The 16406-nt window shown below is 39.5% G+C and overlaps 1 protein-coding gene across 1 annotated transcript in view; it reads left to right on the top strand.

The window, feature by feature from the left end:
* CUNH11orf49 (chromosome unknown C11orf49 homolog) overlaps positions 1–16406 on the top strand; it is an 84017-nt gene that overhangs the window by 53139 nt on the left and 14472 nt on the right. Inside the window, exon 4 of the mRNA XM_042862559.1 lies at positions 14852–14936. Within this exon, the coding sequence (XP_042718493.1) occupies positions 14852–14936 (85 nt within the window). The remainder of the gene's footprint in view (positions 1–14851; positions 14937–16406) is intronic.

The following is a 16406-nucleotide window of genomic DNA, read 5'->3' as shown; positions in this document are numbered from 1 at the left end:
TAGGGTTTCAGGGATGATCTACCCAGCCAAATTAATGAGGAAAGTATTCAATGTTATTTTGAGATGAGACCCATTGCTGAAGTATGTAGTTAGTTTTTGGTAGCTGACTGAATGCATGACAGTGTCCTGATGTTCTGTACCGAATGGGTAATAGCCTACCTCCAGGTTTATAATTATGCTAGGGACTCCATTCCATTGCCATTCTGTGACAGGCCTTCAGCTTCAGAAGTGAAAAGTCTGAGGTGATGTAATTTAAGAGACAAGATTGTGCCTGTCATATAAATAAACGTAAGAGCTAAGATGTTTCTTTGCCTTATGGTTTGTACTTCAGCTCTAGCTGTTGTTCAGAATGAGAAAGACAGAGCTGCATATTCAGCACTGCAATTCATTTTAAGAAATGGAAAGACTTCGACCTGTGTGTCACACCAGCGGTGCCAGGTGCACAGTGGGAAGCAAGCAGTCACAGCTATTAGGCTGGCTGAAATGATGAACTTTCTTCAGCTTGATGCAGGGTGCAATAATTATGACTTTCTTGTTTCATGTTTAGTTCCCAATTTGCAGCCCCTTTGCCTAAGAAGAGTCTGGTTTTTGTTCTGAGTGAAACTTAGTGCCTGTACTTCCATTCTGTGTGAGGTACTAGCACTAGTAGTAGGTTCTCCAAGTCTTCTAGGAAAGAGTATTTAAAGAAAACTTTGCCTATAGGCTTGTTTGTAACTATACTGTCATCCTCCACCTGAGGATCATGCAGAGTTCATCTAGCCACTTCTGAATTTCACTTTATCGTGTTAGTTTACCTCTGTATCACAAATCACTGGCAATGTTGGGTTTCCCTGGCAAGGAGTCTTAAACCTTTTTTGTGGAAATGGGAGTGGTGGTGCTTTGCTTTTGTTTTGGTTTGGGTTTTTTTTATGTCTGTTCATTTGTGATCTCTGCGTAGGCAAGTAGTGACCTGTAGTTCTGCTAGAAGCTGCTTTCCCAGCTTTTCAGGGGACAATCTCAACTTGAGTCTTTCCATGCTGTTCAGTTGTCTGGTTTGTTCAATTGTGCCATGTCTTCCACCTTTCGAATGCTTGCAGGCCAAGGTAGCCAAGTTCAAAAATTTATTATAGATCTCTATTTATAATGTTACATATTAACTTTTAGCCTATTATAAACTGCCAAGAATATGAATAAGTAGATCATTGTTCTTTTCTTGTAGAGACGGAATTGTGATGATCCCAGACTTCCAATGGCACAGCAAGTGTTGTTTGCACTGCAATAGATCTGTGACTGAGCTGAACATCGGTACATTTTTGAGAAAGTCATAAATATTTTTATCTTCCTAATTAATATTTCACATATATGAATTTTACCCTGCTGGGGGGGCCAGCAGGGACAGGGAGGTGATTGTCCCCCTCTACTCTGCTCTTGTGTGGCCCCATCTGGAATACTGCGTCCAGGTCTGGAGCCTCCAGTACAAGAAAGATAGAGCTGTTGGAGAGGGTCCAGAGGAGGGCCACAATGATGATCAGGGGACTGGAGCACCTCCCCTGCAAAGACAGGCTGAGGGAGCTGGGCTTGTTCAGCTTGGAGAAAAGAAGGCTGTGGGGTGACCTCATTGCAGCCTTTCAGTACCTAAAGGGAGCCTACAAACAGGAGAGGAATCAACTCTTTGAAAGGGTTGATAACAGCAGGACAAGGGGAAATGGTTTTAAGTTGAGGGAGGGGAGATTTAGGTTGGATATCAGGGGGAAGTTCTTTACAGAGAGATTGGTGAGGTGCTGGAACAGGCTGCCCAGAGAGGTTGTGGATGCCCTGTCCCTGGAGGTGTTCAAGGCCAGGTTGGATGGGGCCCTGGGCAGCATGGTCTAGTATTAAATGGGGAGGTTGGTGGCCCTGCTTGTGGCAGGGGGGTTGGAGATTCATGATCCGTGAGGACCCTTCCAACCCTGGCCATTCCGTGATTCTGTGATACTGCTTTTTTCCAGTCTAATTTTTGGACATTTCTGAGTCAGATATGGTCATAACCTGATATATCATTATCACAAAATACTAATCTTACTTATTTTTGTTACTGACCAGCAATATTCACACTTACAGGAATTAAAATACTAGATTGACAGAAAGTAGTTTTATACTGCAAAGATGAATAATAAATCATACCTGTTTGTTTTACAAATGAGTTCTATATAAACAAAACTTCTCTGTTCCTATCTGTCTTTAGTATCTGAAAGCAGGTTGTTGTAGCCACAAACTCCACTCATGTATCTCCTCATTTTCCTGTTATACCAGAAATTTCTAGTACTCGCCTAGTTTTCTTTGTGTTTACTAATAGGTATAACAGAAGGTATTTTAATAGCTTCCTTTTAACATCCAGAATAGTTAAAAATTTCACACAGATATTGAAACTGGAATCTAATTTGTCTATCATTGAAAAGCTTTCATATCTACACTTATTCATAAGAAGACTTTCTAGTGGTACAGACAGCTATTCAAAAAGAAAAGGAAATCAGAAGAAAGGCTTATTAAATTCTCAAATAATTCACTGATTTGTTGTTTCAGACCTTAACTGCTAAGCAAGTAATGATGATCTTCCTTGTGCTGTACCAGTGGATTCAGAACGGTGTCCTTCATTCAGCAAAAGTCTGTTCTGGTCACAGCTGTGTATACAGAGCTGCAAGTGAATATGAGATGTGCACATAAAGGCTTTCAGCCTATTTCCCTTTGCAGCACTCATCCATTTGTTCTCTACCAAATCCCAGAAAACATCCTCCTAAATGGAAAGAGTAAAAGTAAATAGCGAGAAGATTTGTTTTTCTTCTTGATAAACATGTCATTTAAAGTGACTTTCCAAACATATCCCATTTACTGGGGATGATTTAGAAACTTCAGCATTCTGTTTATTGCCCACCAGCTTGAACCCTCAAAGCCTTGTTCTTTCTGTCAGTTTCTAATTCAGGGTGTTCATCAGCAAAGTTTTATTTTGGTGCTTGGACTCAGGTTCTCAAGTCCAGAGTAACTTCCATATTCTCTAATAACCGAGGAGCTTTTTCTTGTAACTTGTATCTACTGAACATCCTGGAACTTTTTTGGAGGTGGTATATTTTCTGTTTTCCTTTGGGACTCACTGTATGCTAATGATTTTACTTAATCTTGAATCTCTTTGAGAGCTAGTGCTGCTAGTTTCAGAGTCCTCGGTATCGGGAGTGTGGAACAGCAAAGCAAAGCTCAAAACAGATCCAGACAGGAGATAACTCATGTGAGAGACAACTGCAAGGATGGATGTTACTTTTAAATGTGACATGAAAGTTAAAGCAATATGACTTAATACATCTATATAGCATCCCTTTATTTTGACTATCCACTTCACATAGAATACTACTGAAATGCAGGAACATCTGATGCAGTCTGTTAGATACAGTTCCTCTGCCAGAAACACCAGGAAGCAATCTTTTTCCCAACAGGGCAGCATGAAGAAACATTTATAATTGCGTGGAGCAAATAGGACCTTAGCTTTTAAGCTCTGCTTTGAAGGATCCAGCACATTTCCTTTGAGTCAAGAACATATGCTGAAATACATTACGTTTAAGTACTTCTTAAAGCTATGTTGCTGTATGATTTGCACCATCTGATTTTCAGACTTGTTCCATAAGTCTCACCATTGAATGGGAAAAGAAGGGCAAATGTTGCAGCAAATAAAAGGAACATGTGTTTTGTAAGTCTTTAATGGCTAGAGATACTTAAAGAGCAGCTTTCATCTTGACTCCCACTCTGATGGTTTATCATACTTGCATTTTCATGGTGGGTTGTAATTTATTTATTTATATTTTTTTTTTGCTGAACAGTCAGGATATTGTTGCACGGGAGACTCAAAAAGAGTATGTAAGAGTGAAACCACAAAGAGTACAATTGTGTTAGGACAATGTCACTGAGAACCCAGTTACTAGTAAAGGTTAATACAGTGTTACTATGGATGGCCTCTCTTCCTATACATGCGTTAGTCAACAGTATTGTTTTATTCTACAAACACATCATGAATAACAGTATAACTGTATTTAGGATATTAGGACTCCTGGAATTCTTTTTTTTTCTTTACTTTCTTTTTCCCCAGAATAAGGATAGCCCTATATTTCTTGAAAGTTCTGTTTTAGTTTCCTTTTTACATTCTCAGTAGCATGCATTGCAGCAGCAATCCTTACAGGAGCTTCCATAGAATACTGATCATGCTTTCTTTAAGAAAAATCACTTCTATATCATATATGGTCAGAATAATTTGCTCTCAAAGTTATCTTCTTAAAACTAAGCAGCTAAGTTGATACTCTTTTTTTTTTTTTTAATCATTTCATCCTTGAAGATCTTCAAACTGTCATCTGAAAGCTGAAAGGAGATTAAGCAACTGAACTCTTATCTGTTTTCAGTTTCTTCAAACAAAGATTACAGTGTGGGTTTATATGTACCTCCAGTAGATGGCCTTTGTTTTCTCTGGAAAGCCCTGTGCAGCAATAAGAAACTGTCCTTTCATTTTCTCCAACAAGAGGCACTCTTTTGTCTAATTTTTTACCCTTCCCTGATTACCATAATATATGCATACTATCAGTGTTAGGACATAATGCTGAAGAATTTAGAGCATTTCCTTTAACCTTCGTCCAGCAGAATATTTTTAATTTGCAGTTCACAGTAGATGGTCCATGGAAGTGTATTAAACTGTGAAATAGATTTCATTTAAACTTTGTCAAAAATGCATGATGTCTATGTGAGGCTTTCTGGATTAATGGACACTTGAAGAGTTAAGAACTTGCTGTGCTAAAAGTTCAAGAATGCCCAACAAATTGTATTTGTTTTTAATGAACGTTTATGGTCATTTTAAAATATATGGCAGATACAGAAAAAAAGTACCTTATTTCATTTTCTCTCCCCCTTTTTTTGGGGGGGGGGAGGGGAGGGAGGGGAAGGGGAAGGGGAAGGGCCACACTGCTCCCTGGAGAACTGAAGAGTTAAAATTAAGAGTGTAGTTACAGAACTGTGGCCAAAAAAAGGGGTAGTTGGATGCATTGTTGTTTCAAGTTTCTCTTAGTGCATTCATTCTGCTTTGCATTCAGACCAGTTCTGTAGTGGTAGTCATTTATAATCATTAATCTAGCTCATTGATATTGTAATGGGCTGCAGACATTCTCTGTGAAGCTTACATGCTCCACTGCATTTCCTTCTAAATAACTAATGACTTCTTCAGTCTTGTCATTAACCAGATTACCTTCCTACATCCACTTATTGACTTGTTTGGTTTCAGGTTCATTTTCTTCTTAGTTTTTTACACTCATAAAAATGACTTGGTTTCAGAGTGTTTGAGAGCACTTTATCTGATTAAAAAACATTGTCAAACCATAAGTTTGTATATACCACAATGCTTGTTTTTTGTGAATAGATGCTTTAACTGTTGGCCCAGAGGCTCTTTAAAAATGTCCTTTCCTTTCATACTGTTTTCCTCGGCATTTGTAATCTGTAAAAGACTGGAGAAAACTAGCCAGTGGTCTGGGTACATAGGATGGTGCTGCACGGTCTGTGGAAAAACTATGTATAAATATTCATTGCAGTACAGTCAAAGAATGGCCAGGATTATGAATGTTTTTATTACACAAGCTTACAGAGAAAGTTATGTGCTGGACCATTCAGTGCTTTGTGGATCACAACTAGCTTCAGCCACAGTGAACTTACTGCTTTACATTATGACATACTAAACTATGCTGAAATGTTCCGTCAGTCTTTCATGATGTGTTTGTAGAAACTGCACTGTTCCTTGAAAGCCTCTTCTGAAACAGTTTAAAGTCCAAAACATTTTAGTTTTGTTCATTGTTGATTGTTGCTCTTCATGCTTTTCTGCACCATGTTGAAGTCTGAAACATTTGGGAGATTCAAAGTATTTCAAATACTTGATTCTATTGGAACTGGGTCACCAGAACCTTTGATGTTTTTTGGAAAGGTCTTAGACCCGAGATTGCTGCAGCAATCTGCAGCATTTCTGGAGTTCATTGTATGTCACTTCTTTCCTCTTTAACCCCACTTCTTTTTTCTTTCTAGCCCAATCTCATAGCTTTTCTTATGATTTCAAACCTGCTGTGCTTGACACTAATGAGTTGTTTGCCAGCTAAATATACTTCTTCAGTTCCCAAAGCAGAGATGAAATACTAAGCAGTAGCTGAAGGCTGTGTGCCTCTCCTTGGCCATAGTCCCATTACTGTCACTAGACCCACTACACATCTGAGGGAGGAGGCGTTGCACGTAAGGTCCCGTATTGCATGAGATGCAGCTGCATACCACCTGTCCATTTACTCTGCCTTTCTCATGATGTGTAGCTATGAATTCTTCAGTTGTTTTGAAGATCTTAAGCTTAATGACAAGTTGTTTTCTTGAATGGAGCCTGATCCACATCTTGCCTAAAGATTATTGACGCTGCCTGAGAGCCTGGGGAAATGTTGATGGTCCCCTCTAGTGAAGTGTAGCCGGCATTCCTGTACTTCACTACTAAGATTGTTGTGGGTCCCGTTTCAAGTGGTTGAGCAGTCTGCCCCCCAGATGGCCAGAACTCCTGCGGGAATGTTTGCTCCTTATTGTTGACACGACCATATAGCGCTGGCATTGGATTGATTATTTTCTCAATCAGCAACTGAAAGCTCTTCAAAATGAAGAAAATCAACTGTTGAACAAGATAGAAGCACTTGGAAGATCTGCTGATTGCATCTTAAGTGACATGACAGTGAAAGGGAAAAAATGGTGTCACGGACAGCACATACAAAGAATAGTAAATGTAACAGCACTTCAGTTGTAAATTAATCTCACTTTGAAATTGTAACTTATTTATGATTTTCCAGTTTTTATATCTGAAGAGACAATCTTGCTTTGGTTTTACATATATTTGGTAGATTAAAACGCCTCTTGCTATCTAATGTCATTTCCCCTTTTAGCTGTTTACAGACTGAGGAGTGATTTCTGCTGGGCCACTGGCTGATGGTCAGCCAAAAACATACAGAATATTTGTTACTACACTTAACTTTAGATGTTGGGACATTCTTAGCATTTCTTACTATGCTTTTTTAATGTATCTAACACATGATAGAAAGCCATACATTCTCACACTGTAGTCCACCAAACAAGCCTTTTCATTTGCTTCAAGCCAATGTCCTTTGGAAAAGGCTAAATGTCCTTTTAGACCTTACTCACAGATCTGAGTGTAGATTTAGTATTATCTATGCTTTTGAATATACACAGGATTATCTTGCAAAGAAAGCTACATGAGGAAAACTGGGTGTCTGTGTAGCAGATAGTTTTATCTACTACTTGCTTTCTTTAGTCAGTAATGTATCTGACAGATTTAAACTAGGCTTTTTTTTTGTTTATCTTCTTCCATCTTTGGGGTTGTTCAGCCTGAAGAAGAGAAGGCCTCAGAGTGATTTCACCACTGCCTTTCAATACTCAAGGGGAACATAAAAATATGGAGAGTAATTTTTTATATTGTCTGATAGTGATGGGACAAGGGGGAAGTTTTAAACTAAGAGAAGAAATTTCAAGTAGATATAAGGAGAAACTTATTTACTTAGAGAATGATGAGGCACTGGCACATGTTGCTCAGAGAAGCTGTGGATGCCCCATGCCTGGAGGCATTTAAGGCTAGGTTGGCTGGGGTCTTGAGCAACCTGATGGAGCGGGAGATACAGGGGTGTTGGAAAGAGATGGTCTTCACAGTTCCTTCCAACCCAAGCCATTCCATGGTGATCTACTTCTGAAAATACCTCCAAAAGTTATGGTTAATTCTTCTTTCTTACTGCTTGCTGTTCTTGCTCTTCAGGAGTTCTGAATTCGTTAAAATCCAACTTCATCCAAAGTCCCATCCTGCAGTTAAAAGAAGAAATGAAAAAGTTAACATCATCTTTAGTGTTTCATTAGATTTTAGTGTTCAAGTTACCAAAGTTCATACTTGAGTCATGTTTCAGGCTATCTGTGGATTGAGGAATACTGCATTGATGATGGTTAAACTTCCACTATTGGAATGTTTTCTTTACATTTTTTTGTTTTGTTTCTAATAAAGTTTAAATTCTTCAGTTTCTGGATGTGCCATGCTAGCCACATGAGCATGCCACATCAGAGCCTTTGGACTGCACCTTTGGCAATGCTCATCCTGCCCTTAGTGACACTCACTCTAAGCTGAAGGAATGCTGCCACATGAAATGTTTTATACTGTAAGATAATTATGGGGAATTTGAAAAGAACTAGAGGATGATTGAAAGTTTGCATAAACACCAAGATTCTGGATTCTGGAGATAGAATTGCAGCAGTTCTATACAGATTCATGTTTTGTTTTTTGTTAACCTGACAAATGGCTTATTGATGACACAGTTCAAGATCGAGGGGCAAAAATAACCACACTATCTAGAGATTTTCATTTCTTAAAACATCTTTAGCTCCCTCAAAAGGTGGTGCCACTGGAGCTTTGCCTGAAATAAGCCATCTTTTCAGTGGGGTTACTGTTCATTTGAACTGTCAAGATTCCCTTTCGAACTAATGTTTTTATTCTTTATGTCAACTGCAGATAAATCTTTTCCTTCTTACTTGAGTACTTAAAAAAGCTCTCTGCTCAACCACAGTGTTAATCCTTTCTAACGGTTCTCTCTTTCAGCACTACCCCAACAAATCTTTTTGGTCAGTCTGCTTTAGCTCTCCACTGTATTTGTCTTGAGTCCAAGTGAATCTTACTAAATCTCCGTCACTCTTTTCATTTTTTCTGTATCTTAAACTGGGTCTTTCTGTGTGTTATCAGGAGTCACCTAAGTTTGCTGTTTGCAGCCATGATCCTTTGTGGAGCACAGAATATCTTGTGAAGGCTAGTTGCCTGTAGCAACGCTCTTACATCTGGTTCTGGCAGGATTTTGCAAATGTTTTCATATGTCCATAGAAATAATCTGGCGCTTCAAGCACCGCTCTGGAAGAATTCAGCTATGGAACCAAACTCTAATAACAGAATGCATTCTTCAGATATCCTGCCTGCCTTTGCTGTCATGTCAGATGGTCTTTTGAGAACACCTTGGGATCCCTTCTGGAGGGATCGAAATGATATCAGTGGAAAAACAGGATTTGCGAGTAACCTGAAGTCAGCTGCTGCTTTAATATAGGAAAGATGCTAGAAGATGAGTCTTAAGAATGTGTCTGATATCAGAGTGTTAACAAACGATCTTAGCAACTGTAATACAAATAAAGCCAGTTGTCCTGAACCTACCTTTAATTAGAAGACCATTAATGACAATAAGGATCATTAATGACAATAGTATTGCATACTCTTCAACTTCTGAATTTAAACATTTTCAGCAGGAAATTACCTGAGCCTAAGTTTATCTCTCCTGAAAAGGGAGGTTCTGCTTTCTCTCTTTACATTTTGGATCTGGCTTCTGTTTATTTTATCTCTTCTCGTTGGTAGAAAAAATGAATCAATCAAAGAAACAGTGGTTGAATGTTTTTATTTTCTTTCAAAATCTTCCTAAACAATCATTTCCTCAAGTTAGAACAACAGGTCTTTTTCCTGATAGTTTATAAAATCTCTCAATGTAAAATTTTATAAATTTATTGCTGATCAAGTGCTATGCTTAGATTCATTTTCCTAGAGCTCTTGGTTTTCTGTTTGCTACTAGTGCCAGATGTATGGAGAGCTGAGGACATTAGGTTATCACTATCCTGCAAATAAGATGTGCAGAGCACAACCTCTTCGTCAGATGGAAGTTGTGAAATTGTGTTATTAACTATGAATGTGTTTATATTGCTCTTTTTGTAGAATTGCAACTCCTGTAGGCAGCATGACAACATCTGGACTTTTATTTTCAGAGGCTTTTTCTTTTTTATTTGTTTTTTGTAAATATAAAGAGAAAATCCTAAGGATGTGATACTGTGTATATCAGAAACTCTAAAAATCTAAAGGCCAGGAAAGATTCTCCCAACATTTCAAAGTACATTTTGTTATTTATTGGGCTTTTCTCTGTTATATTTCCAGGAGACTGATTTACCGTGATTATGACTTTATGACTCCTGAATGACTTCATGGCTGTGGTAGAAAAACAATCTGTGGAAATTTTGTGTCCTACCATAATCCTGAGTGGAAAGCTACATTGCCCAGGGCTCCAGCCTTCTTGGATAGCTGTATATACAAGATGATGAATATAAATTTAAGTTTCTTATTCCCATCAAGGCAATCATTCTGTTTCTGGGGAGTTACTAATGTGACTTTTTGGGTCAAATTTCATACACCAACTGCAATAAGTGTTCTCCTACTGCTTTTGGCATATTTATAGCTGTCATAGGTTGTGACAGCACTGTAGATAACTATGTCTTGTGCTGAAAGCAGCCTAGATACAGCAGCAGTGACTTCAGTTCAGGCTGTCCTAAATATTTATTGGCTTCCTAGGTAGATTTTACAGCCTTCACTGAGCTCCAGGCATCTGTGGCTAGGCTGCTGTCAACATGAAAGACTTTAAAGCTTTAAAGATAGTTCAGGTGTGTCTACAATACACCTCATTCAGGACCCCAATAGCAGGCTAAATGCATCATTTAGCATTCCTAGAGCTTGCTTTGCTTTGTGTTAGGTGCCACCTGTCAGCTACACACAAACAGGAAACAGAAGTGGTAAAAGAGTCTAGGTTTTAAAAGCCAGGGAAATACAAAGCAGCTGCCTTCAAGTGCTGGCCATTTTTATCCAGAAAGTGGTGTGTTTGTTTTCCAAGACTGTACCACTTGGATGAACATCTCTGGCCACTGTGTCTCTGAAATGTGAGGACAAATCTCCCTTGGCATTAATGGACAATAAACTGATCGTGGATGGTGAGATCTGGTGGACAACAGTCTGGAGTTTGCTAGTATCGTGACAGCAGCAGCAGTATACAGACTAGGCAGGAGTCTGGAGACCAGTACAGCAAAAATTGTGAGTAAACAGTTAAAGAGCTTCCTCTTCAACTTTAGCCATACCAATTTACTTTTCTTTTTCTGTTAAGTCTCCCAGCTCCTTCTTAGTGGACTGCTGTTTTAGAATCACTGCGATTTATCGATTAGCTATCTTGCAGTAGAAAAGTGTTACTTTGAAATGAAGATGGTTAATGTGGAGATTGCAGTTTCTCTTCATCCTTAAGCACATGAGATGATCAAGTTTGTTGCACTGTGAAGTCATGGTAGAGTGTATATATTTCTCTGCTATAGGGTCAGCCTTAAACTCTTTGATTTGCTTCATTTGTTACTGGAACTTGAGATATAGTAATTTTGTGGTAGCAACCAAAGTGGCAGTTGTGGATTCCAATTTTCACTTATTCTTACTGATACCTTCCTTCTTTTCTTTCTTTCTTCATCTTGCAGCATTGGAGACTATTTACTCAGCTGTGGCCTGGAGACAGGAAGGAGCAATGTGGTCATACACCAAACTGCCCTTGTTTATTCCAAGCAGCTCTTGGCAGGCAGTATGGTTCATGGGCGAAAGTAATTTTCTGTATGGTCTTCGCTGACCTTGCTGTAGGGAATAAGAAAACAGTCATCACAGAAAGCTGTAGACACCTCCTAGGGTCTGTGGTGATCCCCCTTCCTGTTTAATAGGTATCCATCCCTAGTCAGAGAAATCGGTATGATTTACTGGTCAGATGCCTGGGGTGTCTACAGGCTGAGTTATGTTATGGTCTAAAAGCCTGCATGCTTTGGTGACTCATTTGAGGGTGCATTCTCTCCAGGCATAAGCAGCAAGAAGAAAAAGAGTAAAGAACAAGCTTCTTCCTTTACAGAAGGAACTTCTCTGTGCTGCTTCAGCTTTGCATGCAGTTCCCATCTAAATAGACTACTTGCTCAAAGGCCAGAACTGTAATTAATTCTTCACTTGTACTGAAAATAAATGTTGCCTTCTGATTTGCTGGCTGGGGAGGATATCTGCTATCCTTTCTTAATGTCCTTTTAGGCAGACTTCTGCTTTAGCTATATGTTGCTTTGTGGTTTTCCGGTGGAGGAATAAGGATGGTGCTCTAATTCAAAACAAAGAATGAGGAGTAAAAGACAACATAAATGATTATTAAGTTTTAAAAACACATTAATTCCAGGCAACGAGATATCTTTGTGCCTCAAAACTAATGCTTACTTAGGGCCCAGTTACCCTTTTAAGCTGCTTTTGTCTAGAAACCTGACAGAGTCTGTGAACAACTTTCACAGAAAACCTCCTCCTACCTTTGAGGAGAAAGATAAGGCTAAGATTCAGAAGTCTGTGGGAGAATTATCCTCCCAGAACTTGTCTGCTCCGAACGCATGAGGGATGCTCTGTACAGTGCTGGCCACCCCACTGTGAAAACGTTAGGGGAACAAAGCAGAGCGACAGGTATGATTGGGCAAAGCGTGGGAAGTAAAATAAACAGATTTAACTTCAAATCAATATAGTTGTCAGTTAAACAGACTGTAAAAAAGGAATTGTTTTATTGGCATGCTGACAAATGGATGGAAAAAAAAACAGAGAGCCAGAGGTGCAAGGATGCATAAATAGGAATTGAACTTAAGCAAACCAGAAGTGTAACCTGAATATTGGATCAAGCTTCCAAATGGTGTGACTGCTTGAGGACTAACACACAAACTCTTTAGGTAAAGATCAGGATTCTAATGCCCACTGTTATTAAGAGCTAGATTTAGAAGTTCTTGAAGAGTAGCCCACACCATACTCTTCAACTATGAGAAAATGTGTTTCAGAAGAGTTTTTTTATGCCCACCTACTAACCTTCTCCCTGTGTTGAGCTAGTTGAAGATGATTTCATGAAGCTTGCATGTTCTTTAAATGATCAAAGAGCTTCTTTAAGAAATTAGGACCAAAATCTGTATTGCTATAAATGAATGTCAACATAACAAAACAAAAGAGAAGAACTTTTCTCTTTCTATGTTTAATGAAATATAAATTGTGACCTGGCATTTGGCTGAAAAATCTGTTAAAAATAGCAGTTTACTGCTTGTAGTACGCGGAACACTTTCAATAGTATCTTGTGGTTATACTTAAAAGCTCAGTGGTACTGGACACCCTCATAGCCCAAGCTCAGTCACATGATGGCTGAAAGACCAAGTGTCTTCAACAGAGATCAGCCTCTGAATTGCATTTTAGTTAGAAATGACAATACAAAAGAAGTTATAGTGCCCTCCATATTCTCTAAGGTATTTCACATTTCAGTGCCATCACAGAAATCTGAATTCAGTTCTTATGTGGGAAGAAGAAAGATTCTGATGTATTTATCCCTGTAGAAGAGCAGGCTGTACAAATCCCTAAAATGGTATTGTGACCTGCACAAGCTGGGACTCCCTTGTATTCTTTCTGATTTCTGACTGCAGAGCTGGCTTTTCCAGGCTGAACAAAATGTTTCTACTTATTGTTCAAAATAACCTTTTAGTACCATGACTTGAAATCAAGGGTACTTTATCAAGTAGAAAGTCCTCCCGAGAGCAGTGTGAAATAAATAATTCTAGGTAGTGTCTGTCTTATAGTTTTCTGAAAATATATTAGCTCTCTCCCTTCTTTCCTCCAGTTCCCTCACTAATAACGTAGGTAAAGTCTGTAACCTGATTTTGAAGTCAGTGATCCCGCAATGTTTCTGTTGTCAGCACTGAAAAAATTACTGTGGCTGGGTTGGACATTGCAGTGAAATGTCCTTTGGTGCTGCATACCTGGCTCTTGAAATGTCTGACAGAGTTATAGCATTTTCCCTTTCTCTTAGTTTTTCTTTTCTCTTAGTGGAACCATCTAACTTTGAGATAGGAAGAAGTTGTGGCTACCAGCTGGGATAGGTGATATTTGGTTGATTATTTGAGTGGGAGCTTAGGGGCGATGGAAGGTTAAGATGTGTCTCTGGTAACAGAACTGATGTTCTGTACCTCAGTCCTAATGCCTGTGCCCTTTGGATTCCCTCCCCAACTACTGCTTGGCTTTACTTCCACCCCTGGCTCTTTCTTTCATACTTCACATTTTTCTGTATATAGAAGTACTGCAAAATTGCTGCCATTCAGCTAGTCTTCTCCATAACTCCAGTCCACAGGCTTTTGGACCATGAACACACAATCAGGTTGGGCTTTTTGACAACAGTATATTTCCATTCCCTTGGGATCCTATAAAATTCCATAAGATTCACCTCTATGACTCCTTTTGCTGAACCACAGAGGCCTTTCTTGACCATCCTTTCACAAAGCAGCTCCTTAAAACATAAATCATTTGATTGCTCTTCTTGTGTTTCTTGGATCTTAGTTCTCTGCTTCCTATAATACAGTGACCAGATTTGTACACATTATTCCAAAAAGAGACCGTCCAGCTGCCTTACCAAATGCCAAAGTAATAACGTCTGTGGTTTATACTCTGTAGCCTTCCATATACAACCCCAAAGCCTTGTTTGCCTTTGTTACTGCTGCCAGATGTTCTGTGGATGGTTTTCAGGCTTATTGTGGTGAATGTCATCATGCCAGCAAATTTCAGCAAATTTAAGTGACTTTGAAATGATTCTTTTTTCCACATTCAAGTCAAACCAAACTGTGTTGTCACTTGAAACTGCGCTGTTTTGGTTACCTCTTTGTCACACTGAATCACCACTACCTGCTAGCAGCTTCTCTGATGGAAATGCTTTAGAAGTGTTTCCCCTCTATTAGGCCCCTGGTTGTCTGGTTCACTTGAAGTCCCATCTGCAGAGTCCAGCTCTGAGGGCCTAGGCAATAAGGAAGTGGATTTACTGTTGCTACATATTCAGTCTTAAAACGAGGGTAGAAAAGAGCATGATTTTTTTCAAGAGATGAAGCATGGGGAGAGATCATCCTGTAAAAAAATTGTGATATTCTCACCTCTCCTTTCCTGCAGATTTGCTGACAGCACAGGAATACCACTGCCTACTGCAGCTGCTCTGCCCTGACTTCCCTATGGAACTCACTCAGAAAGCAGCAAGGTGGGTTCTCATCTACTCTTTTAGAGCAAGATCAGTCCTGCACAAGTGGACTTGGGAACTAGGTTTGTGGATAAAGGTACGAACAGAGACCTTCAGCTTTTAAGATTCTGGGGAAAAGAGATATCATGATTTGGGGTTAAAAACAGTGTTTTTTCTAGCAATGAGAAAGAATATATATTTAAAGCATATGAGTGCAGAATATTGCTCTAAGTTCAAGGTGAGTTGCATATAAAAGAATGTTAGCCAATGTGGTTTTAACTGATATCATTTAAAATGTATTTATCAACCAGCTTCCTGCGGTTGATCACATTTAAAAGGTACTAAACTCAGGTAAATTGCTAATGTTTTAAAGTACTTTAGCTAAGAACACAGTAGCTAATCTGTTTGAAATTTTATTTTAATCTAGGCAAGGCCTAAAGCAGATAGATGGCTCAGGGCACTGATAATGTGATATGGGACTTTTTTACTGACAGTGTTTGTTGGTTCCAGTCCAGCCCAGACAGTTAGAATAGAATCATAGAATCACTTAGGTTGGAAAAGACCTTGAAGATCATGGAGTCCAACCACGACCTAACCATACTGCCCTAACTCTAACAACCCTCTGCTAAATCATGTCCCTGAGCACCACATCCAAATGGCTTTTAAACACATCGAGGGATGGTGACTCAACCACCTCCCTGGGGAGCCTATTCCAGTGCTGGACAACCCTGTTCTTCTGTGAAGAAGTGTTTCCTGATATCCAACCTAAACTTACCCTGGCGCAACCTGAGGCCATTTCCCCTCATCCTGTCACCTGTCACCAGTGAGAAGAGACCAACCCTGCTCTTGCTGTAAGCACCTTTCAGATATTGGAAGAGAGCAATAAGGTCTGTCCTCAGCCTCCTTTTCCCCAGACTGAACATCCCCAGTTCCTTCAGTCTCTCCTCATAGGGCATAGTCTCCAAGCCCTTCACAAGCCTTGTTACCTTTCTTTGGACCTGCTCCAGCACCTCAGTGTCCTTTCTGTACTGAGCTGCCCAAAACTGAACACGGTACTCGAGGTGAGGTCTCACCAATGCTGAGTACAGGGGCAGGATGACTTCCCTCGTCCTGCTCACCACTCCATTCCTGATCCAAGCCAGGATACCCCTGGTCTTCTTGGCCACCTGGGCACACTACTGGCTCATATTCAGCCAACTGTCCATCAGTTGATTATTAACTATCTGATAGTGAAAATGTAATACAATATATGCATCTTTTGGGATAGGGAGTCTTCTCAGATCTTAGGTCTGAGATCACAGCAAGATTACTGAATGAATACTTTATTCATAGCCATCTCAGTAGAAGGGGCATGGAAATTAAAGTGTTTTAGTGGGCACAGATATAACATTGGAAACAGAATCCAGGCACGTGATCAGGATATCAGCTGCTCCTTTGTTGTTCGTGGCCTGAATAATGAAGAGGTCCTTGTTTTTAGTATTTTTCATTTCT

The sequence above is a fragment of the Lagopus leucura genome, unplaced genomic scaffold, assembly GCF_019238085.1.
Source record: "Lagopus leucura isolate 7727_CA_CO unplaced genomic scaffold, USGS_WTPT01 Super-Scaffold_1, whole genome shotgun sequence".
Lineage (NCBI taxonomy): Eukaryota > Metazoa > Chordata > Aves > Galliformes > Phasianidae > Lagopus > Lagopus leucura.
This window is presented reverse-complemented; position numbering and strand designations above follow the sequence as displayed.